This window comes from Wasmannia auropunctata, unplaced genomic scaffold, assembly GCF_000956235.1.
Source record: "Wasmannia auropunctata unplaced genomic scaffold, wasmannia.A_1.0 LD336026.1, whole genome shotgun sequence".
Taxonomy (NCBI): Eukaryota; Metazoa; Arthropoda; class Insecta; order Hymenoptera; family Formicidae; genus Wasmannia; species Wasmannia auropunctata.
In genome coordinates this window covers 1,341,451-1,367,854 of record NW_012026864.1, presented here as the reverse complement: position 1 = coordinate 1,367,854, position 26,404 = coordinate 1,341,451, and the positions used below count along the sequence as shown (strand labels likewise).

Genomic DNA, 26,404 nt, shown 5'->3' with positions numbered 1-26,404 from the left:
AGAAGAACACAAAATAAGTATATTTAAATTGTCTTACGTATAAAATAAAAATAGCAAATACATTTCGCATTTTAAATAAAAACAAAATTATGAGAAATAATCTATGAAATAAATTTCTCAGAAAAATTTAATACTAACAATAAGTATAGTAAGTATTAAATTAGGTCAGTAATTAATTACTTACAATATTGAATTTTTTTAAGGAATGTAAATAAATTTTTCTAGAAAACAAAGTAGGATTTAATTATATCACGATGCGAGCATTGTAACGTTCGTATATAAAATGAAATAAAATCTACACTATGAAATAGTATAAAATAGAGCTTATAGAACTAGACATTATAATGTAAAACATTACATTAATTATTTATCATATTATCATATTATTAAACGCACTTACAAATGGAATATGATTGATTTGAAATAAAGATACTATCTTCGACGCGAGAAAAGAAACGTTCAATATTTTTGGTCAAAAGATGATCATTTTCATTTTTCTAATTTTCTCACTCATGGTATCTGCAGATTTTCTTTATTCTGGAATTATATAGCAGAATAATTAATATTTTACTTAATTATTTATTAAGCAATTTTTTGTAATTACTTTAAAAAATGCTACATTTTTCGCAGAATTCCTTATCTTTTCAGAAAATTTTTCGCAAAATTTGCCCTGCGAGTAGTGCGAATCACTCATTTCTTTCCTTTTGTTGGAAAGAAAACGGATCAGATCAGCATCAGATTCCCTATTCTCAGATTTTCCCAACCTTCTAGAAAATTTCTTGTGAAATTTGGTCTGAGAAATCACTTAAGTATTTCTTCAATTTGAAATTTGTCCTGCGAATCACTTATTTCTTTCCTTTTGCTGGAAAGTAAATGGATCGTATCAGCATCTGATTTCCTATTCTCAGGTTTTCCCATTCTACCAGAAAACTTTCTGCGATTTCGCAGATGCAAAATCACTTAAATATTTTTTCAATTTGAATGTGCCCCCCCCCCCCCCTTCGAATCACTCACTCCTTTTTTTTGGTGGAAAGTAAACGGATCGGATCAGCATTGTTGTCACTGATGGTACTTGTTTCTGATTATCTAAATATTTATCTTTGCTAACAGAAGAGAACTCCGTGGCGACTTTTCGCGACGTTAAAGTCAACATGTTCATCAAATCCATTGTCGTTCCATGTTCATCCAAGATGTCGCATAAGCACTGTATATACCACGTGCCTTCTGAAGGATTCCTCCAGGTAAAGAAACCTTAAAATAACAAAATTATATTGAACATATTCATTTGTATCAATTCATTGATTTGTCGATACCCCACCTTTGTTGCGTTATTTTACAGTGATTAAAAAACTACAAAAAATTTGGAAATTATAATTAGAAAACCATTCAAATCCAATATCGTATATTATTCGTTTTTTCACTAATCCATTAATATTTTTCACAAAAAAAGGACTCAAAAATACGTTTTTGTATCGCGTGTTTAAAGTCCCAAAAAGAAATCCGATACTTGCAATATCTTTTTTTTTTTTTAAGAAAATATTAACTTAAGTATAATGTGACACTAAAAAAATGACACTGTAACAATTTCTGCATATCTTAGGAAGTATTAAAATGAATAATTGGCATTTACCTTTCATCGAACTGTGAGCTATTAGAAAATCTGCGTGAGACGGAATAGCATAGGATACTGCCGAATCAGTTTCCGTTTGTCTTGGCCGCAAAGAGCGAGATGAACACTGGAGCTGAATACCGCCATCGGTTTGGTCGCCTCTGCATGCCTAAACAAAAAGCCAGACGGGATAAGCGAGCCGAACAAAATAAAGACAAAGTAGAAACGTACATGTCGATCATTTAAAAATAGAATGAGACTCGAAAATATTAGTTATTTTACCTGGATGAAGAATAGTTTAGGCTTGCCGGCAAGCGACGAGCATTTATCGGCGGTGAAAGGTTTCCAAAGTGTGTCGGAACTGTAAACGACGTCTTTCGCAAATATCATGTCGTGCTGAATTCCATGGGTCAGCGCAATCACGCAGAGGCAATCATTATCCGTATGATCGTATAATTGACTCACTGTAACGTGCACAACGCATCGAGCATAAAAATTGAAGCGGGTATTCTGGTCTAGAGGATTCGAAAAATCGAATTTTTCTTGCTTTTTTCGAAAGCTTATAGTCTTAAAAATATTCCACAAAAGCGTTTCTTTGGAAAAATGAAAATTTTCCAAGATATACAAGATAAAATGACTCAGTGCGTAAAGCCGCTTGACCGATTCAAATATCGGAAACCAATCATAATCGTCGCCCGTTATTATCCTCAACCTTTTAAAACCGTTTTAGAAAGTTTCTTTCAATGGCAGGACAGAATTTCGTTCCCCTCTGAGCTCACTTTTGACGCACTTTTGAAATTTTGACATATTATAGCGAAAAATGTTTAATGCGTTTTCCTCGAAACTGTGTTTTCAAACATGGTAAGCACGATTTCAAAAAAAATTACTAATCCGATTGATTTCTACTTTTACAGTGGTATGTATTCAGAAAATATCATTATCGTTTAAACAAAAATTAATAATCTACATTGATCTTTTCTATTTTTAGAAGAAAACGAAGAAAAACAATGAGTAAGATTCGAATTAGTTTTTCAAACTGCTGTCATTTTGTAAATATGCATGCTATATCAATTATCCTGATTCAGACGATCTATTCATTAGACAAGTCTATTCATTAAGAAAAAGTTGCATTTGTTGCTTTCGGACCAACGACACGACTTCTTTGACTACCATTTGATCGTATTCGCGATGCAGCCCTAACTTCGTATCGTTCTTACCTTCGTTTATCTTTTTCATAATTTCGGCGTGCGTTAAGTTGTCGTAAGTTTCAACGTCAAAGTCTAGATTCCCGAAAGATTTACGCAGTCTCATCACGTCCAATAACGAACCCTCTCGATTCATTTCGGATAAGTTGAACTTCTCATGATTAAAGATTATGCATTTGCCGCGATTTTTGTGATTCATGTTATAGCAATCTGCATCCTTTGGTACTGGCATAAATGCAATGGGTTTTGAAGGTATTAAAAGTTCTTCTTTTTTAGTCCTATAAATAGAAAAATAAAAAGAGAAAGCGTATTACAGCGAAATGAACGATACTCAAATTTAAATATAAAAGCTAATCCTTGAAAAAATATACGTTTAACGAATGAAAGACAATTGGAAATATTTGTAGCGATTGGAAATGACTGTAACTAGTAGCATAAACGTACAGCTTATTTATAAATATTTAATATTAGTAATAATTTTAAAGAAGTCTTTACGCATATGTTTAATATAATTCATTTACGAGTTAATTTTATTCCAAATCAATATTTTAATAGTAATATTTTCATTTATTTTCAAAGGATATAATGGTTTAGGATATAAAGGATATATAAAGGCTTTGTATAATTACTTCTCAATTTCTCGATAATATCATCATAAAAAAGTCGTAACTGTACCGCTTATTGTTAGTTAAAACTGGTATCTCTATAAATTAATAATGCTTTTCCTTACCAAGTATTGATTTCTTCAGGTGTGATGCTACCTGTAGCATCGATTTTGTCTGATTTTTTTTCATCGGATTGGGATGTTCCTGCTATATTAACCGTAAGTTGATATTTTTCTGGTGATGTCTGAGAAAATAAACGGTTTACACCGGAAAAGTTTATATTCTGTAGTTCATAATTTTATCGTATTAATTACAAAGAAGATGTAAAAAATGAATTCGAATGTTTTCCGTGATGAGAAAAATTAGTTTCAATTTCATAAAAAAAATCTGTAAAATAAAAACTGCTAATTTTGATTATTATTATTATTCCGTGAGGAGAACAGAAGAGAAAAATTTAATTTAATTCGGACAAAATAGTCAGAATGTGTACATAACAATGATACTTGTATCTCTTGTACCATATAAATTTTGTTAGAAAATAGGCATTTAAATAAATTTTTATCTAATTTGTCTTTCAGAAGAAATTTTATCTTTATTAAATAATTTTGTACGATGTAAACTACTTTTTACTTGGAAAAGTAATTACCATGTAACAAGAATGTTACATGATTATTCTCAATTTGTTATCTAAACAGGAAATTATTTAAATTTAATTAATTAATTTAATAAATACTACAACATTCTTTAGTTTTGACATATCTAAAAACGCTAGTCTTAATTTGTGATTTTTACATACAATTCGAATTCAATCGGTAGGAGAGTCTTATGACCGCAGGTCTACATACATAGTAATCTGTAGTGGATAGAGATTTGCTTCGGATACGAGGTACAGGTGCTGCAAGGAACGCATAGTTTCTATAGCCGATAGAGTCAATTACCGAATTGGATCTGGCCCTGGGCTCATCAGCAGATGTCTTAGATGACGTTGGATGATTATTATTGACCTGAAAAAATTAAATTAATACAATTAATCTAATTTAATAAATTAATTTAATAAAATGAATTTACCGAGAATTTATCAATGAAATTAATTTATTCATTTATTCGTGCCATATAAACTTAAATTTACCATCAATAGACTTAATTTATTAAAACATTCCTTTATAATTCATTACACGTAACTAAATAAACACCAGCAGACCATTTTAAAATTAAAACTTAAACGCTTATAAGTAACGAGAAGAAGAAATAGCAGGAAGCATACACGTAAATGATATTAAATACTTGGAAGCCTGCCGTTTGACCACAGTACGATTTTCCACAGCAACCGAGTGCTTAGAGTTTTTCTATGGATTAACCAACTCTGAAAATTTCATATTAAATCAATCGCCAATTAGCGATGTGGGCGATTGGGTCCCACTCCAAATACGTACATAATATTATCATAGGTAATTAATATATGCATGCTTAAAAAATGTTAAACAAATCGATCGAAAAGAATCGATTGCATTTAATCAATAAATGTCAAAATAATTTAATCAATGATATCACAGGCACGTATATTACAGTACGTATTATTATACAGTTTCCCAAAAGATAATATATTATTAGGAAATTGCCCTGTTATTTGTAATTATTAAAAAGTACGTAAAATCGTATGCAAAAAATGTGTTTTTGTTTCTTTGTCCTTTTGAAGCAACTGGTCCCTTGATTCGTTTTTTGTTTATACCTGCCGTGAATAAAATCTTCCGGAGGGCGCGTCCCTTTTCAGACTATTCTACTTTGGGAAATAAAAAGAAATCGCAGGGAGGCTTAAAAATAGGCCGAATGTATTCTAACATGTCGACTTATAAGATTGTAGAAGAAAAGGATCCGAAAAAGTGTCCGACTCATCGTCTCGAAGTAGAATACAACTTCATCTCTATAGGAAATATCCATTAACGAAAAAAATTCACAAAATATTATCTGTACGTTGTTTGCTACTACTTAATTAATATTACTTCGTTATTATCCTAATAATATATTGTTATTATCCTGAAATGCTTAAATTATAGAACAATGGTCTAGTGAATGAAAGACTTGAGTTAATTCAATTCCGGATCCATATACTGCGCATACGATTCCAGGTAAATTTTACTGAAAATAAGAAACAAAAACAAATACAAGGCAATTTGGTAATATACCTCCATCCCTTGGAAGATCCTTCTCTCTCCCTTTCTCTCCTCCCTTCATATACACACACACACACGTACACGCACACACCATTCTCAACACGTTTTTCTTACTGGATGGTGCACGTTTTCTTACTGGCTAGCTTGCATTTTACTCATTTTAGTAAATTACTAGAATTGCACGCATGCAGAGAACGCAGAATTTTTAGTAAATTATTGAAATGCAAGCAAACGAGCAAGAAAACATGCATCATTCAGCTTTATATACTAACTGAGTACTCAATTTTTTCTTTTACATCGGTGAGTTGATGCCTTTTGCTATACTCATTAAAATACGCACGGACGATAGCACGAGGCATACATTGATCTCCGTACGCTCTTTTCAGCATGAGATAAGTTTCGTATTCATCTTTTTTGTCTGCTTTGGCGATAAAATTAATAATGATACGTTGCTGCAGTTTTGTCGAAGTTGATCCAAAATCCATATTTGCCATGGTTTTTTGAGTTTTTTTTAAACACTTGCTCACTTTAACTGTTCAAACGGCCAGTCAATTAGTAGCGCAAGACAAATTGTACAACGATCGTATAATAACTTTTGATTTGTATATCACGGATCGGTAATATATGTGCATGTTCACTCCCGAACGTTTAATACAACAGTCATCGAATTCTCTCTGGAACGTTCTGTTGTGCTACTTGTGCTTAAGTACGTCTAGTATTTTCTGTTGGCGAGGAAATTCAACTTTGTGTCGAAACAGGTTGCTCAGGAAAATGGAGGGGACAAGCTTTTCAAAATTATATGTCGTGGAAAATCGTACGGTTTAGGGCGTTTAGGGCAACCAATCGGCAAACACCTTTTAGCAGGTAACTTCGAAAAGTATTCTGCACCGAAGGTTCCGAAGGCCAGTTCTGTATAAGGGATATAAAGCTAGTCAGTTTTGTAGCTATATGTCATTTGGTTCCTTTTTACCCTTCTTTAATTTTGATCTTTCTGCGTGTATACACAAATTAATATATAATATTTTTAATTTTTAATTTTATTTATTTTTATTTTCTATCAAGATAACTTTTTTAAAGATATATAAAGAATTATTTAAGTGAAAAAACAATTTGTTTTGAGAAGCCGCTACTTCTTTTCGTAAGTAGAAACGTTGAAGCGTCTTTGTTTCTTTTTTACCTGAAACTATCTAAAACCATAAATCAATCCACTTATAAAAATATTCAGTAAAGATCATCTAAAATCGATACCTCTGTTTTGGAGATCAGCAAATATCGATACTTATCAGCAGTCTTAATGACGATATAATAATTAAATCAATTCGACTGAAATCTTTATTTTGATATAGTATAGAGTTACGTCAAGAGATATATGGACAGATAAATATATAATGCTGAGTTTATTCAATAACAATATACCTGAAAAATACTAAGCATGTGTCTGTTTTTTCAGAAGTAAGTTTTTATGTCGACAGCTATTAATATTAATACTGATTAATACTGATTAAATCAAATCTCCCTTATCTATCTATCTATCGAATCCATCGGAGCAATCTCAAAATGAAATGGCAATCGATGATGAAATCATTTAACGGAAGCTATACAACAAAGTGTGTGTGTCGCAACAAAAATATCGCAGTATGTTTGAACTACTAACAATAAGTTAGTCATCCTTTCCCAACACTGCAGAGATTAGAAGAGAAAAAAAAGTTTCGCCAGGTGATAGTGAAACGAGCAACCCTTATCAATGATTCAGATCATCATTGATCGCATGTATCGATACTCATTTAAATTTATACGGCGTGACTCATGTCTTTTGTTATTTCCTAATGATTTTTTTACTTTTTAATCGGGACGAATTCATTTTCGCGCAAAAACATCGAAAGGAAATTTATCGATGAATTCGCTTTACAATTAGCACAATTATTTTCTTATTTTCCGCGAGACACGTACGGCGCAGTAGGAGAACAAAGAGAACAAAGAGATGCATAGGCTTTTGTGTGTTTCATTGAAGAAGCGAAAGAATGTTCTTTCATATTAGAAATATCTGTAGATATATATACAGGTGTATACAGGTGTGGAAAAGCAATTTTTACGCGTTGTTATATTATATTGATTTTTATACGAGATAATTCACTGCACGTGCGAAGCTCAGTAATTCCGCAAGGGCTAATGAATCACATGCCTATTTCTCCGCACGACTTACTTAACTTCAAATAATTAACATTCCAAAAAATATTACAAAATATTATATTTTTGTTCATGGAAATATTTTATTTCGATTACGAGCTTTGAATTAATGTAATCTATCTATTGAATTTATCTATTGAATCTAATCTATCTATTGAAAATTCGATGCAGTAATCATTTCCAACGATGTTGCGTATATTGATGTAATGTAAAATTATTTCGAGCAAAATTGACGGATGTGCGGAGATTAGACTTGTAAATTTTTTGATTTTACACGTGCCTATACAATATTAACAACATCAATATCTCTTGTTTATTCTTCGAATGTTCATTAACGAACTTGTTATCTTTCAATGAAACTTATATCACGTTTGCAGTACAATAAAATATCGTATACCTACATATATACTATAGATGTATACGGGCAATTTATTGATAAGAATACTGCAATTTTTCTAAAAGAATATCTTTGGATTGAAATTAATTAAGAAGATATTCCGTAATACTTTAATCTCTGTAGATTTGGATTTTTCAATCGAGAACGATTCTTATCCCCCATCAGGAGAAATGATCAATCTGACATCGACGTCAAATCAATGTCAAATCAATGTATATTTCGATATCAAATCAAATCCATGACCTATCATTTCTTCCTTGGATGTTTATTCACACAAAGGAAATCGTGGCGACTGGCGTAAAACTTAAACATATTTTTTGCATTCATGGCATACGAGATTAAACTTGGCACTTCCACAGCCTCGTTCTTTCGCATTTGCATATTCGTACTTACATAAAAAAAAACATAATTTTATCGATTTCGATATCAAATCAAATCCACAGACCGATCATTTCTCCCTTGAATGTTTATCCACACAAAGGAAATCGTGGCGACTGGCGTAAAACTTAAACATTTTTTTTGCATTCATGGCACTCGTGATTGAACTTGGCGTTATACAATAGCTTCGTTCTTTCGCATTTGCACATGTATATACGTACTTACATAGAAAAAAAACATAATTTTATCGATTTCGCAAATCCTACTTCTCTCAAAACGCAACTTTTCCGGCAGGCTCGGTTTACCTGTTGCGCCTCGGTCTCGTCGATCGCCGAGGGTTCCATATTGCGTCGTAAGAGAGATTTGCACCCCCGCGAGATCACTGCAGCGCGCTGGTCCTCGCGTCGTCGAAAGGTTCTCTTGGCGAAGTGGTATCCGCCACGTACGGTTCGCGTTCGAGAAACGACTGCGAAAAGGGCCAATCTCGACTGATTGAGCCCCAGATATCATCCGGTATCGAGACTCCTACCCAGGCGGACGACTTATCAGGCGCGTTATCGCGTTTGATTGCTATCCGTTATATCCGTCGCGAGTGGCCAGCGAAGGAGAAACGTGTTTATTCGTGAAACCACAGGAGGAGCCTTATTATTACGTCGCAGGATGTTCGTGGTCGCGAGGCGCAATAATCGGGAACCTTGGAAAGGTCACCATACAGTAAACAGCCACGTACTGCTATCTACAAAATTGTCATCATTTTTATAATAATACTTTATCATTATTTTGTCAATATATTTTATAACATTTAGTTTGTACTTACAAAACATATATAACGATTTTAATACGAATGTCTTTTTATTTCTGGAGTAAACTTTTATATTGTATAGTTTACTCCAAAAAGTAAACTTTTATTTACAATAAAAATCCGAAAGATTGAAATATTTCAATAATTTTTAGATGTTACTTTAATAAATTTTAAATGTATATACCTTCTCCCTTAATTCGATCGACAAAATCATTCGATCTCTCACGATGAAAAATCTGATATCTTAACTTTCTTCAACTCCGCGTCCTTCTAATCCAATCTTTCTTTATCAACAGCAAACTTATGATACTACTTGCGTTAACAAAGTTATAGCCTGCAGGACTGCCGCTTGACAAATTAAGCGCCGGTCAAAGTTCGAGCGAAAAGTCACCCTCCCTCGCAGTAATAATAGTCGCTATAATTATTTGCCTGGCCATTTTTACGCTTTACCGCGCGTCTAAAAGTTCGCACCTATTGGTCGCCCGACGCAGATCGCGCTTGCCCGTCCGGTGTCCCACCGTGCTTTCCGTTTCGCAGAATTGCAGCCAACAGTGGCCGCCCGTGGCGCTAGCGGGGGCGAGGAGGGGGAGGGGGGGAGGGGAGAATGCGCGACGCAGTTGCGGATTGTTGTGGATAGTCGACTGTCGTGAATAATGTATTTTTAGGTTAGGTTAGGTTTCCTTCTCACTAGCGGCCTGGTCGAGGTTTTTCCTCCTCGCGGGAGGGTGACCTGGAAGAAATGAGCGATTTGTAAGTGCAGAACGCGAGCTTGACCGTGACGGAGTGAACGGTTCGAATTCGAAGAACAAGTTTCCAACCTCGTTCCCGATCTCGAGTGACCCGAGTGTCTTGCTACCTGCACCTGGGAGCGTCTCGCTGTCCCCTCGTATTGTCTGTTATGCGATCGTGGTAGGCAGGTAAATATTGTCGCGGTGAAACACGTGTTAAACGCACATTTTAGAGGTTCGCGAGCTGCGCACAACAAATCCGATATTTCGTGCTAAAAAAATATTGCTGTCAGAGGTATAGAGTTTCCTTATCTTAACGAACTCTTCCCTTCGTCCGGTAGCTTTAAAAAAGCTCGTCTCATGTGAGAGATAAAATCGTTTGCCGATCTGAGAAGTCGACCGACGAAATTGTCCTGATTTTCCAGTATTTCTCGGCTGCGTTTCGGGGAACGTGCTGTCGGCGCTGTTGCGTCATTGTGTGCCCTTGTTTTACATATGTATATCTAATTAATGATGATGACACAATAGCGCACTGATAGCACGCTCGTGTCATTATTATTTTTACTTCCCTGATCGCGCGATGACAGTTGGCGCAAGCTCTTGCTAGACGTGTTTTTCCTCGCGGAAAACTGGTATTTAGGTTAGGTCTTTGTATCTGAGCTCTCTTTGAACCTTTTGTATTTCTTAATCTTATAGGCCTGTTCTCTTTGTGGCTGAACCGACTGCACTAGCTCACAGTTTATCTTTCTTTTCTACATTAGCAGAAGAAAGATAAACTCTAAACTAGCGCAGCCAGTTCAGCTATAAAGAACAGGCCTTGTGCTTTTCTCAGTAACTTACAATTATAGATCTAAGCTTTGTTCGGTTATTCACTGCGAGTACTCAGAATCTGTTGTTTACGTTACATATAGTAACTGTTCCTATTAGTGTGCTTTTATATTTAAATAAGTCATAAAAATAAACTGGTACAAATAAATATGTAGACAAAGTATTTTTTTTTTATTAAGTTAAAGTATTAAGTTTATTTTTATGACTTATTTAAATATAAAAGCACACTAATAGGGACAGTTACCCTACTATAAATTTTCCTTGCAGTGAACAACGGAACGTAGCCCTACTTTGTGTTTTAAATGCAAAAAATATAACATAGCGCTGCTACAGAAAACAAATCTTCAACATTGCCTTCTCTTATTTTTCTTGAATTATATATATATGTGTACATTTATTTTTTAGTGGCACTTGTACTAGAAGATCTTGATTTTGGTGGCTCAACTGTGGTCGCAGCAAAATGACTGTCACAAATCAACGTGTTGCGGTCAATCCTTGTCTCGACGCTAATGCGTCACTTGGAATAGATGAGGCCTGTTTTAGCATTTTGAACAAGAATAATAGATCTGTCGAATTATATTCTCAGTTGTCGGACTGCTTCCTCGTACGTTGACACGCATAGCTATTAAGTTTGAAAGAAATTTTAATCTGTTTGTTTAAACTGTCAACAATATTATCCTTTGCTGTTGCAGTGCAAATATGTATCACTGGCTACTTTACCAGCGGAAGAAAACACTACTTTAGTTGTACCTACGAAATTTCCTATGAACGTATTTTACATGCTAAATAACCAAAGTTATTGTTCGTAAGTAACCGAAGGACATACGAACTGTATGATCGTCTCACATGTCGCATCTTTTGTCAAGATACAAAAGTATACAATTGTCACACTATAACTTATATGTGTTTACAGCCAAATGTTCAATTTTAAAGAGCATGGAAGTTATGGGTGGAATATTTCTGCGAAAGAAGATTGCTCGATTTATACGATTCGTGAATCAATAAACAGTTACCTTCGTAAGTTGAAAGAATTTAAAATTCTTTTTTTTTTCAAATTTTAATTTTTAGAGCTGGGTGCTAATCGATGATTATTCTTCTTGCAGCGATATTTGCGGCTTTCATGGTATACGTTCTGTTAACGATTTTATTCGCCACCGCCAAAGTCATCGTGCGTGTGGTGAAGGGAAAATTGTCACCGGACAATGTACGCGATGTAAGTGTTTCCAACAAGCATATAATTATCATACGATCACGTGTGCCATGCCGGATACTATACTTCATATGCGTATTTTTAGGATCTGGACAATCTTCAAGAAGCGGAGGCGCCGAATCTCATAGTCAGGACAAACAGATCTAGCACCAGGATCCATTCGGTCGATACGTTCCGAGGGTACCTTTCGTTCTTTGCACGTAAAATGACGTAACGCAGATCAATTTGACACTAAATATTGATGAAAATTCATTTCAGGATTGCGATATTACTGATGATATTTGTCAATAACGGCGGTGGCAAGTACGTGTTTTTCAATCACAGCGCGTGGGACGGTCTGACGGTGGCCGACTTAGTATTACCTTGGTAAATTGTTTTGCACCCTCTCCTGTATCCGCTTTATGTAAATTTCGTTCTGCCTATACCGTATCTTCGCTTCTGCGATTTCAGGTTTGCGTGGATCATGGGATTGTCGATCACTATATCGAAACGATCGGAGCTCCGTGTGGCGAACTCGCGCTGCAAGATTATCCTGCGTTGCCTGCAACGCGCGATTATCCTCGTGCTGCTCGGACTGATGCTGAACTCGTTTCACAGCGCGTCGAAGTCCGGCTACAGCCTAAAGGATCTCCGATTCCCGGGCGTTCTTCAGCTGCTGGCCGTGTCGTACTTCGTATGCGCCACCATCGAGACGATATTTTTGAGGACACATTCTCAGGTTCGGATCACGCATTTTCTTCACTTTAGCGATAGCACATTTACGCACAGCTGGTGGTGTTGGACCAATAACGGTGACAATTAATAATCTCTTAGGACGGCGTGTTACAGTTCGGTCGATTTACAATCCTGCGGGATATCTTGAACAATTGGGCGCAGTGGTTGATCATTTTAGCGATTACGACGACGCACACCCTGATCATGTTCTACCTGCCCGTCCCGAATTGTCCGACGGGATACTTGGGACCCGGTGGTTACGCTAATAATGGAACCCTCCCGAACTGTACCGGAGGCGCAGCCGGTTACATAGACAGGCTCGTGTTTGGCAGTCATATGTACGCTAGAACAAAAGATCCGGTATACGGCACTATTTTACCCCACGATCCCGAAGGTATGAGCGACACATTTTTTTTCTTTTCGATAAATTCAATACTAATGCTAGGATTTACAACCAACATGACGTTTACAGGAATAATGAGCACGATTTCTATAATACTTGTTGTGTACATGGGTGTTCATGCTGGAAAGATCTTATTAATGTATTACCAATGCAATGCTAAAGTGACACGCTGGTTGCTGTGGTCATTCGTCATCGTAAGTGACCCCAATCTTTTTTGTTCGACATGATAGGCAACAGAAAGGTGTAGACATATCGATTGCGACACTTTTTTTAAATAGATTTCGAAACGCCCTAATATTTTGCAAATGCGAACCACGATTGGTGTACTGTCTCTAGGCTAGAGATAGTACACCATCATAGTTCACATTTGCAAAATATTTTAGTTATCTATAAAATATATATTATATATATTAAATATATACTAAAACCTATGAAAAAAAGTGTTGCAACTGATATGCCCACGACTGTACAATTTATACGATTAATAATGATTTATATTATTAATATTCAGGGTCTTATTGCTGGAATATTATGCAAATTTCAAAAAGAGTTTGGACTGATACCAGTCAACAAGAGAATGATGTCGCTCTCATTTAACTTGACAGTATCCTGTTTTGCATTTTTATTATACGCGCTCTTACATTTCCTTATCGATCATAAACAATATTGGAGCGGCGCACCATTCATCTACGCAGGTTTGTTAATAAAGTTATCTAACAATCTCTTCCAAAATCTTTTTCTTCTATTAAACTTTTTCATATTGAATTACTGTTCTTTTTTTCTATCTCTTTCTTTTCCTGCAGTGCCTAAATGTGCACCGTTTTATTTCTCGTGCGTTAAGCATAATTAAAATTAAATTTATGTATTCACGGTTTTGTTTTAGGCTTGAACCCAATTACTCTCTATGTTGGGCATACTATTACCACGGGCTTATTTCCGTGGGCTTGGAAACTGTCGCATCCTACGCATTGGTCATATCTCGCTATGAATTTGTGGACTACAACTTTATGGGGTGTTATCGCATATTGGTTGTATTTAAAAGACATTATTATATCCGTTTAAAAATGTTTAAAAATGTCAGAGGCGTTATTAATGATTTCATCGTAAGACGTTACGATCCTGCGTGCGAGGGATCAAGTAAATTTTGTTACAGATTGCTACGCTTGCAATACTTTTTTTTTTAGTTTAGATATATATACGATATTTATGAGACTGCGATTTACGAAAGCGAATAATTCTCGAATAAATGTGATAAGAGAAACGAAAGAGAAGGTAGTTTTGACGTTATACAAGTAATCATCGCTCATTGACAAATGTAAAACTATACAAATAACGCAATTTTCACTTTAATTATTAATCATTTTGTCATGTATTAACTTTATAAATAAAACTTTTATAACATTTAATCAAAACCATTTTATATTTCTAACATTAATTTTGACAAGAATAAATTTGTTTACGATAATATAAATATTAAAATATAAATAATAAAACCTTTGTGTAGCGCTAAATTATCGATGTAAAAAGGAATATCTTATTGTTTATACATTTCTGTCTTTTGGATCTTTATAGGGTAAGCCTAGGAATTTGAAGACGTCCTTTTCGGATGTAACATTTTCAGCCTCTCCCGGACAACCTGAAAATAATTCTTCCCATAACTATAACATTTTCACGTATTATTTACACGTTGCTTCTCGATCATACTGCACCTTCGGGTGTGAGACGCTTCAGCGCGTACTCGTTCAAAGTATATTTCTTTTCCAATGCATGCGCTCGCATATTCTTGTTAAACAGATCGCTTCCCGTGAAATAAAGTATGGCGCAGTAATACTGATCGTGAAACGTAAGACGTATGTCTAATCGTCTGTATGGTTTGCTCTTGTCCTCTGATAAACGACACACTCCCTAAACACACGGAAACAATTATACAATTAAGAATGTCTTCTTCCTATGCGCGCTTGGCATGGCTTTATCTTATTTCGGTACCATGAATTTGGAAGATCCAAGAGATATCGTGTCTGTGATCAACTGCTTCTTCTCAAGACACTCGACAATTCCCTTCAACGAGATTGCCTTCTTCTTCTCATCTCTCGCTTTCGACGTGTAATCGGGATGTGTCACGAGAACGTCGATGTCTCCACTCTCCTCCCTGCCGCGTCTGTAACTACCACAGATGGTTACGAGATAACCGCTGTTCAGCTCCTTGATGGCGTTCTTCAGTATCTTCTCTATCTGCGTGATTTCCGCTCGAGGTATCTTCTTCTCGAAGTCATCGAAGTACCTGAAAGAATTCGTCGTGTCAGCTGAAATGCCTTCGGTGTCAACGTATCAATTTCGTACTTCAATCCCAGTTTCTGATGATGCGTGAGCTTGTCCTGATGCTTCCTGAGATCCTCCAGCGTCTTGATACCAGCTTCCACCAATTCCTTCGCCTTGGCAGGACCTATGCCGGACACCTGGGCCAGCAGACTGATGGCGACATTAGTTTCATCCTTCTTGATCTGAAATAAGGCACGAAATATTGCGTTATTTGTATAGCGAGAAATCCATTGCGTGTTTAAATTCTCATTTCATGAACGTATACATTTTCCAGCTTTTGCAGCTTCCCAGTCTGAAGAAACTCGTCTATCTTCTTCGCGATCTTTACTCCGACTCCAGGTAGCTTCTTCGCCTCGTCCCCGCTCTTGACCCTCTCCGGCAGAGCGCCCAACGTGCCAGCCGCTTTGCGATACGCGTTGTACTTGTAAACGTTCTTGCTGACGTTGCGCTCGTAATCCGCCAGTTCTGCAAACGGATATCTCGTCGTGTATCGATCGTGGCATTCTTGTAGCATAAATCTGAACAGAATTACATGCTCTTTTCTCCTTTTATAACACGCACACGGAAAAAACGTCACTTACCCATCAAAAAATCACACAGATCCTGATTCGGATTGTTTGCGTTGCTCGTGGCCTTCCTCTTGCCCATTATGTACAAGGGAACGCGATGCAGATTTCGTGAAAATAATCGATTCAGTTTGTCACTTCTTAATTTCAATTTGATGCGTTATTTCACTGCGGAGAAACAACCGGTAAAAGAGACCCTTCAAGGTTTGTTTTGTAAATAGAAATACATTCCCGGCATGGAAAACGAATATAGACGTGATAGGCTTGAAAACGTCAGAAGTGTCAGAGCTCGGGCGTCGTGTCTAGATATATTCGTGTATTATGGCCGTTGCTCCAAAGAACCGGCAATCTTATTTTGAAGCCGCTCAATTCGATTTGGAGCAGACAAATTTTTAATTCTTTTTTTTTTAATCCTCTGCGTTAAAGTATGAAAATGTTTAAACAATGCAAAAAACTACTGAGCATACGAAGGAAATTTTAATAATTCTATGAGATTCCTTGAAGGATCATCGAAAAATCATTAATTAAAAGAAATAATAATATATAGAATATAAGGTGATAAACAACAGACACTTCACTGGAGACTCGTGTCTCAACACTTAACATTTATTTCAGACAAATATTGCGTGTATAATAATACGGGTTCGCGAAGAAATATAAATCGATCTATCTAAAACACGCGGATCTCTTGCTCAACAATTGTTCCTTATATTTCTGTATACTTTATAACGTGATGCGATAAAATCTCTTATTTCGTTAACCGAGAGAATATAATCGACGGATTTTTCTTCTATCATTCTCATTGACACTGCACGGTGATGCACTTCAAGCAGGTCTCCTACCCTTTACGCTACCCAATGTGGGAGAAATCGTACGAGTAGCGGTGGCGCGCGAACCAGCCGCCCCGTTAAACGTTTGGCATATCGCGTGTGAACGCGTGTGTGTATACACGAAGATCTCACAAAGAAACATCGAGATTTACAATAAATGTCGATATGTACATAATACTCTTTAATAAATATCGCGCTGGCTTTCAGACTGAAGAGAACAATCGCTCAGAATACTAAAAAATAAGTAATACATTTCGGTTAAGTAATATACGTTTCAGTTAAAGAGTAATTTAAACACTCTCGCGAGAACTCGTCGTTTGCTACTTATCTGTCCTCTCACGATAAACGAGTTCACTCGAATTTGTAATTCAAACGTCAGTCGAAGAATGTCTAAAGCCAGCGCTCGAAGTTGGATACAGTATTTGGCATTACATTTTAGTCATGCTTTCAGTCATGGCGATGATTAAGGCAAATAAATATATATTCATATATCGTAAGTAACTTCATAGAGTTTTGTAAGGAGGTTTTCCTAAAAGCTCCCTGCTTCGGAGATCTAAGATATTTCAGGGGCTAATGAATAAAGTCTCACTGCAACCGGTTACGTAAGGTAGCTGAACGACCGTAATATTCTCGTTTACTCGCGAGACTCAGCACAGACGGTCGAAGAATCATGTAATCATGGACGGATCGTTGTACCTGATTCACAACGCCAAGTCAACTCGCCGTTTGTAGCGCGTAAGTACTTTTGATTAAGACCCTATCCTCTACGCGGAAGGTAAACGACTGTAAGTTGCGTAGCTCTTTACGCAGCAGCCTGAGACGAAAAAACAAATGGCAAGTACGATGACCAGTATAACGATAAATATGTAAGCACACAGCTGCGGGAATCTGCCTGGTAGCCATAGAATCGTGAACTCGACGGTCTTCTCCTGAGTATCTGCAACGCACGTAACACACCTCATGTAATTACCGATGTGATAAAATTTTAGGGCTGGCGATTTGCTTCGAAGGCTTCGACATTCGAACTTCAAAGCTCCGGCATTAAAATCTTCGAATTCATTCGAAGCTACGAAGCTTCGGAGTTTCGAAAAATACATTTGTGCAAATGATAAATTTATTCAGAAAATTTACAAATATTGTAAATAAAAAGAATTAATACGTATACGAAATTATTCCTAAAAAATTTGAAAGTATAGCCTAAAATATTACAAATTAATAATTAAACTTGATACATGTGCAAATAAGGAAAGATAATCAATAAAAGATGATGATCAAGATGTTGATCAAGATGATCAATAAAACAATCCAATTAAGAAAATTCAAATTTTTAATGTTTTTTCAAAACTAACTTCGAAACTTCGAGGCTTCGAATATTCGAAGTAAAAAGTAACAGCCCTAATAAAATTCTCTCGAGAAATTCAACACGTATCGAGAGACGTTCGTTACCTATGTAGGCAAGTCCGTAGCCCATGTGCGGCGTACCCATTCTGTAGGAACAGGTCGGTATTTGTACTTCGTGAATGTCCCCCACGTCCATTCTCAATTGGTACAGCGGCGTCTCGTACGGCGACAGGATCCAAACGTCGCTCAGCTGATCCGTCGCCGTGTCCAGACTAATGTGCATCGCTTTGTGTTCGTGCGCGGTAAAAATGACCTGCGGCGACAACTCCTTGAGTACCTGCAACAGAACAGAGCGGCGCGGGGTAAGTCACCGTCGTGCCAGGCACTTACCCACCTTTCGCCTCGAATGTACATTTTGCACAAAACTCCCGGGCGTGAACAGCAAAGGCATGTGGCTGAGAATAACATTGGTCGTGTTCCTCTCCGCGTAATCGTTGAGAAACGCGTCCTTCGGCGCTTCCGGCATCGTGCGCGTCAATCTGTTTACCTGGAACGAAACGTTTGTCTATTTATTTCTTTAAAAAACACGAAGATTATAAATATAAAAACGAAGCGTTGGACTATTACTTTGAAAAAGGTGACGGTCTTGTACACTAATGTGTCCGGCTGAGTGTATGCAAAATTGAATCTCTTGTGAATGACGGAAGAAACACGATCGTCCTCACCTCCGATGTCGTTGTCGCCTGGTAAATAAATTTTCTAAAAGGGAACAAAACGATATATTAGGTACCGCGGAAAGTTCGTGTCGTTTTCCCGAAAGAGATTTCGCTTACCGAATAAAAAAGTTTTATCAATAAAATTGTCGCTCGTATTTAATCAAAAACAAGCAATTTGAATTATGGCGAGTAAATATTTAGATGTAGATATAAATTCATATATTTTCAATTTTGACTATATAACTATGGACTGTAATTTACAGCATCAAAGGGCAGTCCATGGTTATATAGTCAAAATCTTGTTTTACAGCCGAAATTGAAAATATATTAATTTATATCTACATCTAAATATTTGCTCGTTTATTGGCCATATTTTTTTTATTCGGTGAGCGAAATCTCTTGGAAAAACGATACAAACTTTTTAAAATACCTGATTTATATTGATAAAGCAAACTTTCCGCGAGAATGGAGGAAAAAGGGATTTATTATTACACAAAAAATAAATACCATTACATCATCCGGCATCGAAAATATCGAATCCAGCCTCCTCTTGTACCTTTCAAAATCCTCTGCATTAGATATATGACCCTCGTCCATGAGATCACCTAAGAAGGCAATAACGTGGGGCTGAGAAAATTTTAACGCTCTCGAGAAAGTTTTCTCTAAGTACCTGCGAAGAAACGTACAACACACTCGAAAAGATATAAATTAACCGCGCAACCCGCGTCGCCCTGATGATTACAGTAAAAATTAACAGACGCTCGCCATACCTATCGCTGTCCCATCTCGCTATCCACGAGCCAAAGTAATTCTCATATTTTTCCCCGAGTATTTGCGGATCCGCGACGAGGAGGATTTTGACGCACTCCGAGCACTCGCGCATGGCCCACTTGAACTTTTGTACTTCGTATACGAGAAATTCATTGTAAAATATTGTCGCAAGAACGATGACGCCGATGGATATCACTCTGTGCTTTAACCTGTTTAATGTTAAAACATTATTAACCATTCGACTCTGCAATTTTATTTTTCCACGGCCGATTCATTCGTAATTCATAGATCAGATTTTCGCTTTCTGTTTTATAAAAAAAAAGTAAGATTCTTAATTTAAAATCAATTGCAACGCGCTGTTAAATGACTTTAAGGTAAACGTACCATTACCGAACGCAAAATTTATTAATCTCAAATGCTTTTTTTATTATATCAAAATTTAATTGTAAAAATATTTAAAGATTACAATTAAATTATATTATTAAAGAAAAAGGCATTTAAAAATAGGCTTGTAAAGCTTGCTTGCTCAGATTTAGACACATGTTCAGTAATGGTACGTTTACCTTGATGTAGACGGTCGCGTAAAAAAGAAAATTACCTATTTCGTCGTAACATCGCCGTGTTTTATAGCATTATACGATGCCGAGTAAAAAAACTCAACGATCCAGTCTTGAGTTTGTTCATCAGCATATCACAGCGTTGGTGTCATCGGCTCTCTAATAGCAGTCGGATCGTTGGCACAGTGTGATGATTTTTACGAGAGAGAGGTTATACGGTCGTAACGGGGTGTAATTTTTTTACTCACTATCTATAATATCTTATCGCTATATTGATCCCTGTAACCCCCTTCCCCCCCCTGCGTTCTTACGTCATTGAGGTAATTATCGGAACGTGCGACGATCGGTACGCATCGTGATAATGTATAGCACAACAAAGGAGAATTATTGTTTACTAATAAACACTGCGCGTTCGGATTTCAGTTTAGGTTGTGTGATGTGTCACCGTTCACTCGCCGCTCAGTATTGACAACGTGACGTCATGAAACGGAACTGTATAGAATCGCCTTAAATAATAGAAAAAAAAAATAAAATAAAAATTTTCCTGAATAAAATCTATGAATACCGGGCTACGATCGCGTAATGCCTCACTGATCCATGCACGGTCACGTGTCATCGCGACATTATCGACGATCGCCCGTGTGTGTCAACTTTCGATGAATCCCCGATGCTTCCGTTTTGTTGGGGAGGGGGGCTCGTGTATTGTGCCCCCCTCCCCCCCGGGCCCACCCGCGCCAGTGGTCGGCACTGGCCGCAACATATGTCGAGTGTTTACATGCGCCGTCCGCGGCTCGCTTCCGCCCATCCGTCAGTGTACACCTACACCTACGCGCCTGTACTACAGGTTCGCTTTCGAGGCTCCCCGGGAGTGACAGCGACGACGGCCGCGACGACGACGGCGGCGACGGCGACGACGTTGTAGACGTCGACATTGACATCGGCAACCCGAGGTCGAGCGTGAGGGAACGGCGCGATCTTCTCCGAGGGAGGGCCGCGCGCGACCTGAAAACGCTGCGCTAAGAGGGGAAGTTACACAAATAAAAATTCATCGCGTAGAACGCCGCGCGCGATCGCGGCCGCCCGATAAACGATGGGCAGCTACGCGAGCAGGATCGCGTCGATGTCGAACCTGGCCGTGCACAACGTGTACCGGGGCTGCAAGCGCAAGTACATCGAGGAGTACGACTACGACTCCGAGTCGGACTACATCGAGCGGACGCTGCACACGCCGAAAAAGTAAGTGATCTCTCGCGTCTACGCGATCGACTCCCGTAGCCGTTTTGTGCCTCTCCCCCTTCCCCCGTGTGTCACGTTTTTCCTCGTCGCGACCTTTTTCGGCCGCGAGATTTCGACGAACACGTCGTGTTGCGCGTCCGGCATGGGGCGCTTTCGCGTTTACAGCCACGTACGTTTCGTTTTCACAGGAGAAAATTGCTGACGACGGCACAGTACATATACAAGACCCTGTTCCAAGAGGAGAAAGGCAGTGACATAACTGTCCTCATACTCGGACGCGCATGGAGATTGCATAAAGTTTATATTAGTCAGGTATGAGTCACTCCTACGTGAGCCCCCTCTTCCCGATGTCTCTTCTTTGCGCCACAATAGGTAGTCCAATCATAGATTCTTCAGTAAAAAAAAAATTCAATTATTTAATTAAAATTTGACAGGACTTTATCTGCAGTAGCTCTTTATTTTTCTGTGTTAACCGTTTTTGGAAGCAAATCTTGAAAAATTAAATTGTTAAAATAAAATTTATTTGAAATTAAAGAGGAAATAATAAAGCTTGTTTTACATTTTGCAATTATTATTCAAGAAGTTATTATTTTAATCATTTATAATATTAAAATGAATTTTAATTGTAGGAAAGAGGCTCCCAATTAATATTAACAATAAAGACTTTAATATTTGATTTATTAATCAAATATTAAAGTCTTTATTGTTAATATTAATAATATTCTAATATGTTTATTAAGCTAATATCGCGATTTCAGATTAATCAGAGAATTTGTCATTAAATTTATATCATAATTTTAATTACATTTTTATAATGTAACAATATGCAAGTTGGGATAATGTATGCAAAGAAAAAAATTATTATTTTTTTTTTCAGAGTCCATATTTTGCTAGCATGTTTTCCGGATCTTGGAGAGAGGCTAACGAACAAGTCATCACAGTCGAAATCACAGATCCTAATATTACGATAAATTGTAAGAGCATTATGGAGTTTAAATTACTGTTACAAAAAGACTAAAAGTAATACATGAGAAGAAATATATACCATCTAGAAATAATATCTAAAATTGTTTCAGCATTGTCTGTGGTCCTGGGCTCGTTGTACCAGGACGAAGTCAGTTTGGAGCCGAAAGAAGTGGTTTCTATCCTGGCAACTTCAACCCTGTTCCAATTACAAGGCTTAATAGACGAGTGTGTAGACATAATGATAGAAACTACGAATAGCGAGACTGTTGTATCATATTATAATGCAGCTGTGTCGTATGGTGTGCCTACTGTGAAAGCAGCTGCGAAACGATGGCTGGAGGTCAACCTATTGGGTTACGGATGGCGACATCCGTCCTTCTTGAAGGAGATCACGCCAGACGTGATGACAGAATTAGTTGCCAGTCCCGATTTGGTCGTTTTGCAAACGGAGTTTTGCATATACATGATGTTACGCTTGTGGTACGTTTAATCAGTTCAGTGTGTTAAGACATTTATATCTGGCTTCTGAAAATGTAAAACAATCGCGATAAATTATCTATGTTTCTCGTATAACACATGAATGCTCTGTGGGGAATTTTTGTTTATGCTGTTTCACTGGATTTGCACCTTCAACCTCTTCTCGACTGGCTACCTGACGCCATGAATGCTCTGTATTGTCACGCAGGTTATTTGCACATATACATGATTATGAGGAGACGCTAAAGGTCGACGACTACTTCAAAAATCACAAGTGGACCGAACCGTTTTTAATGACCGAAGAAGGCAAGAAGTACGCGGCGCCCTTCAAAGCACTGAGGATGAAATATTTGCTGTTGCACGAGCAAGACGACAAAATCTTGTACAGCGATAATCTAATACCACCAGACTGGCTGCACAGTGCTTACAGAGAACAGTGGCTTCACTTGTTGAGAGTGGATGGAAATAAAGACAGAGGGTAGGCTGCAAATGCTACAGTTGAATTTTTTTTCGATAGAATTAATACGGACAGGACTGCAGTATTTTTCTTCTCCATGTGCAGTCCGATGCGAATGACGGAGGAGGAATTCTCTAAGGAGTGCTTTCGGTGCGGTAGATGCGTCGAGAAGCCAGGCGAACACGTTTGGAGATGGAAGGCATTCCATTATGGATTAGATTTACTGATGACCTTAGATACAACCAGCCTGCGGATCGAGAGGAACCACAGAATAGACTGCGATCACATCAAGGCAAACCACAAAGAGCATAAAATACTGATAAAGTAAGCTATAAATCATATAGGTCATAACAGTTTTATTTAACAGTTTAAATTTAAAAAAAGATAAAAAATATGATTTTTTGTCATTTCAGAGTATGTCTATTTTCACTGAACGAACAACGCCAAGTGAAACACGTTCAAGACTCGCGTATGCTGAGACTTCGCTTGAGGAGGAACACGGAAGTAAGTTGACAATCGAGAGCGACGACGTGTGTTCTAGTATTTACATGATGCGCAGTAAGTCACGTTATTAACCGTATCTTCTTCCCAGCACGAGATAATGGCCCTGGACAAACAGTTATGTTATCCCCTGTACATATCGGTCAACATGCAACTAGTCACTCCACTTACGTTAGGCCAAGAGGACACGTCGACTGACATACTTTCGGATACTTAGCATTTCGTTAATGTAATGCTTCATGAACATGTAAAGATAAAGGATATGGGATCCAACTGACGCTTTGTAACATATTCTATTTAATTACGAATGTTAGACGAAGTTCGTAGAGACACAAGTTACTATTTGGCACTTAACACTTAAATAGGAAGAGATACGGATCTCCGGTAGAAACTAAACTTTTTTGTTCTTTACAGGAGATACACTGAGAGATCCACTCCTACCGTATTCATTTTTAACAAGTACTTTAGCACCAACTTTTGGAGACGATTTTTTTCTCACTGATAATAGTTCCCAGTTTTTAAGTCAACGACAAACAATTGAAATAACAGACAATTAAATTTATATTATTTGAATATAGATAGTAAAATCATACTTTTAATAATTTCAATTTTGTGACGATACACATACACGATACTGAAAATTGTCGGGCGAGTTATAGATGTGCAATTCAATATTTTTAAGAAAAAGAAATCATCTTCAAGTAGGCTGAAGAATCCGCCATTAAAAAATAACACGGTAGAAATGGGGATCGCGACATACTTGTATATCAGTGTATATTAACGCATTTGATACGGTCGATGCATTTCGATGTGGTTCACATTAATTATAGCGGTCATTCCAACAAGCTTTAGTCACTAGATAGAGATTTTAATCCTTCGTATACCGAGAGATATCGTGGTGCATGATAACGCTGTAAATGCTGTTTAAGTGGTCATTCCTAAACACATTTTTGACTGATTAAAATCGCATCAGTGGTAAGATCCGATCGGATACACGATGTATGTACAGCCAAATACCGCTCGTCCTGTATCGAATTTGATCCTTTTTTGTAATTGGTTCGTACACAACTTCACAAATGCCAAATAGTTGTATTAGGCTATTAGAAGAGGATCTATTTTTTTTTTTTCGTTTTTTTCGATTGACTTTAATTATAACACGATCTCCTTTTTTTTTCCATACTCGAAAGAATTGAAGTTAATTGATATCGAAAGAAAGAAAAGGTTTCGGGCTTTCATCGAGATCGGAAGATTAGCGAATAAAGTTTCTAGTTTGCAGTACACACGCATTTTTAGTTTGCAATAGTTTACGCTTTATTACTACTATCGATACTATTTTATTTGCAAGACTGTTCGCATCTCGTATAGCATTATTGCAGTATTATATTTTTGTTTCCGTTTTATAAGAAAAAAACTCTAAAAAATTTAATCTAAAAAAATCTTTTATGTTTTTTTACGCTGTATCTATTCGCAAGGAAACAATTGAGAGAAGGAAAGCTTTAATATCTTTAATTTAAACACGTTGTTTAGGGAAATGATCGAATGCTCTTTTGTCTTCCTGTCATTAAAGAGTTTTCTTCGATTCTGGTGCCTTTTTAACCTACTAAAAAGGGCGAAACTAATGTGCGTATATAAGCAAACTAACTTTCACAATACGCATAAGATAATAAATTTTTGTAGTATTTTCTTTTGTAAAGGTTTTCTTACTACGACAGCTGTTCGATGAAATTATAATAAAAATGTAAACACGCACTTTATGCGATTTCCTACCTTTGTGAAGGGATCTTTCCAATGCCTGTACCGAAGTTGCGAATCGATTAGCGTAATCGATTTAGTTTTTCACGCGCAAATTTTGAAATCGAATAATTGTTTTCCCACAGCCTGGAGCATTACTTCTTTTTATATGTCGTAAAATCTCGATCGTTGCTTTCTGTCAAAAGTGACGATTTTAAAACGCATTTTAATTAGAGGAGGGTGAAAATTTATGCAACGAACACATTTTTATTAATCGTTCAACACTTTATTATTGGCAGAATACTCTTTTTCTCTTTCTCTCTGTACATGATATATGATATTGTAATGTCACTCGACGATGATCATTACGAACATATTCAATGAGGCTCGAGATATACGCATTCTTTCGATACGTGTCGCAGGCAACGGTAGTCGTATGGGAAATTTTGGAATTTCGTAAGTTCTCTTCTAGAAGATAAACATACGATATCGAAGCCGGATTTTGCAATGAATCGATGCAGTGTGTCATTAATTTCGCACGTGATTCGAAGTGTGACGCTCGGATGGAGAGTAGTCGCTTCAGCTTGAAAACAGCGACCTATAACTACGAAAAAAATTTTCATATATCAACATATTTAAGGTATACGAAATATCCTTTACGTTATAATATTATAGTAATATAATAGCTATGTGTCGCTA

General features: G+C 36.9%; 5 protein-coding genes across 12 annotated transcripts; 2 read left to right on the top strand and 3 right to left on the bottom strand.

Annotated features, from left to right (window-relative positions):
- Positions 1-205: 205 nt before the first annotated feature.
- LOC105452731 (caspase-1-like) lies at positions 206-9,796 on the bottom strand. Of its 4 annotated transcripts, none has more exons than XM_011694103.1 (9): positions 9,539-9,796; positions 8,778-9,288; positions 4,358-4,423; positions 3,545-3,663; positions 2,827-3,092; positions 1,892-2,073; positions 1,631-1,778; positions 1,015-1,251; positions 206-862 (listed from the first exon to the last, which is right to left on the bottom strand). In XM_011694103.1, exons 2-9 carry the CDS (start codon positions 9,060-9,062, stop codon positions 846-848), a joined length of 1,320 nt encoding a protein of 439 aa, XP_011692405.1. In that variant the 5' UTR covers positions 9,063-9,288; positions 9,539-9,796; the 3' UTR covers positions 206-845. The 4 variants fall into 4 exon arrangements, with proteins under 4 accessions (XP_011692405.1, XP_011692403.1, XP_011692406.1 ...); XM_011694101.1 differs by having other exon boundaries at positions 4,265-4,423; positions 9,539-9,791; XM_011694104.1 differs by lacking the exon at positions 9,539-9,796 and having other exon boundaries at positions 4,265-4,423; positions 8,858-8,987.
- A 355-nt stretch (positions 9,797-10,151) lies between these two features.
- On the top strand, positions 10,152-14,643 carry LOC105452732 (heparan-alpha-glucosaminide N-acetyltransferase-like). 3 transcript variants are annotated; one of them, XM_011694109.1, is made up of 12 exons: positions 10,152-10,271; positions 11,316-11,514; positions 11,603-11,715; positions 11,824-11,927; positions 12,014-12,123; positions 12,206-12,300; positions 12,379-12,486; positions 12,571-12,838; positions 12,949-13,228; positions 13,307-13,431; positions 13,749-13,932; positions 14,121-14,643. In XM_011694109.1, the coding sequence occupies exons 2-12, from the start codon at positions 11,371-11,373 to the stop codon at positions 14,297-14,299; spliced, it is 1,710 nt and encodes a 569-aa protein (XP_011692411.1). In that variant the 5' UTR covers positions 10,152-10,271; positions 11,316-11,370; the 3' UTR covers positions 14,300-14,643. The 3 variants fall into 3 exon arrangements, with proteins under 3 accessions (XP_011692411.1, XP_011692408.1, XP_011692410.1); XM_011694106.1 differs by having other exon boundaries at positions 12,934-13,228; XM_011694108.1 differs by lacking the exon at positions 10,152-10,271 and adding an exon at positions 10,699-10,722 and having other exon boundaries at positions 12,934-13,228.
- Positions 14,644-14,657: 14 nt separating this feature from the next.
- On the bottom strand, positions 14,658-16,389 carry LOC105452730 (DNA polymerase beta-like). 2 transcript variants are annotated; one of them, XM_011694100.1, is made up of 6 exons: positions 16,138-16,389; positions 15,822-16,074; positions 15,578-15,738; positions 15,224-15,518; positions 14,947-15,142; positions 14,658-14,873 (listed from the first exon to the last, which is right to left on the bottom strand). In XM_011694100.1, the coding sequence occupies exons 2-6, from the start codon at positions 16,068-16,070 to the stop codon at positions 14,779-14,781; spliced, it is 996 nt and encodes a 331-aa protein (XP_011692402.1). In that variant the 5' UTR covers positions 16,071-16,074; positions 16,138-16,389; the 3' UTR covers positions 14,658-14,778. The 2 variants fall into 2 exon arrangements, with proteins under 2 accessions (XP_011692402.1, XP_011692401.1); XM_011694099.1 differs by having other exon boundaries at positions 15,822-16,021; positions 16,138-16,388.
- A 306-nt stretch (positions 16,390-16,695) lies between these two features.
- On the bottom strand, positions 16,696-21,826 carry LOC105452728 (uncharacterized protein C630.12). 2 transcript variants are annotated; one of them, XM_011694097.1, is made up of 8 exons: positions 21,747-21,826; positions 20,379-20,496; positions 19,780-19,989; positions 19,517-19,679; positions 18,921-19,052; positions 18,706-18,840; positions 18,399-18,630; positions 16,696-17,889 (listed from the first exon to the last, which is right to left on the bottom strand). In XM_011694097.1, the coding sequence occupies exons 2-8, from the start codon at positions 20,393-20,395 to the stop codon at positions 17,717-17,719; spliced, it is 1,062 nt and encodes a 353-aa protein (XP_011692399.1). In that variant the 5' UTR covers positions 20,396-20,496; positions 21,747-21,826; the 3' UTR covers positions 16,696-17,716. The 2 variants fall into 2 exon arrangements, with proteins under 2 accessions (XP_011692399.1, XP_011692398.1); XM_011694096.1 differs by lacking the exon at positions 21,747-21,826 and having other exon boundaries at positions 20,379-21,001.
- Positions 21,069-25,723, top strand: LOC105452729 (protein germ cell-less). The gene is made up of 8 exons (XM_011694098.1): positions 21,069-21,573; positions 21,762-21,885; positions 22,451-22,547; positions 22,650-23,019; positions 23,225-23,494; positions 23,579-23,797; positions 23,887-23,977; positions 24,066-25,723. The coding sequence occupies exons 1-8, from the start codon at positions 21,428-21,430 to the stop codon at positions 24,189-24,191; spliced, it is 1,443 nt and encodes a 480-aa protein (XP_011692400.1). The 5' UTR covers positions 21,069-21,427; the 3' UTR covers positions 24,192-25,723.
- Positions 25,724-26,404: the final 681 nt, after the last annotated feature.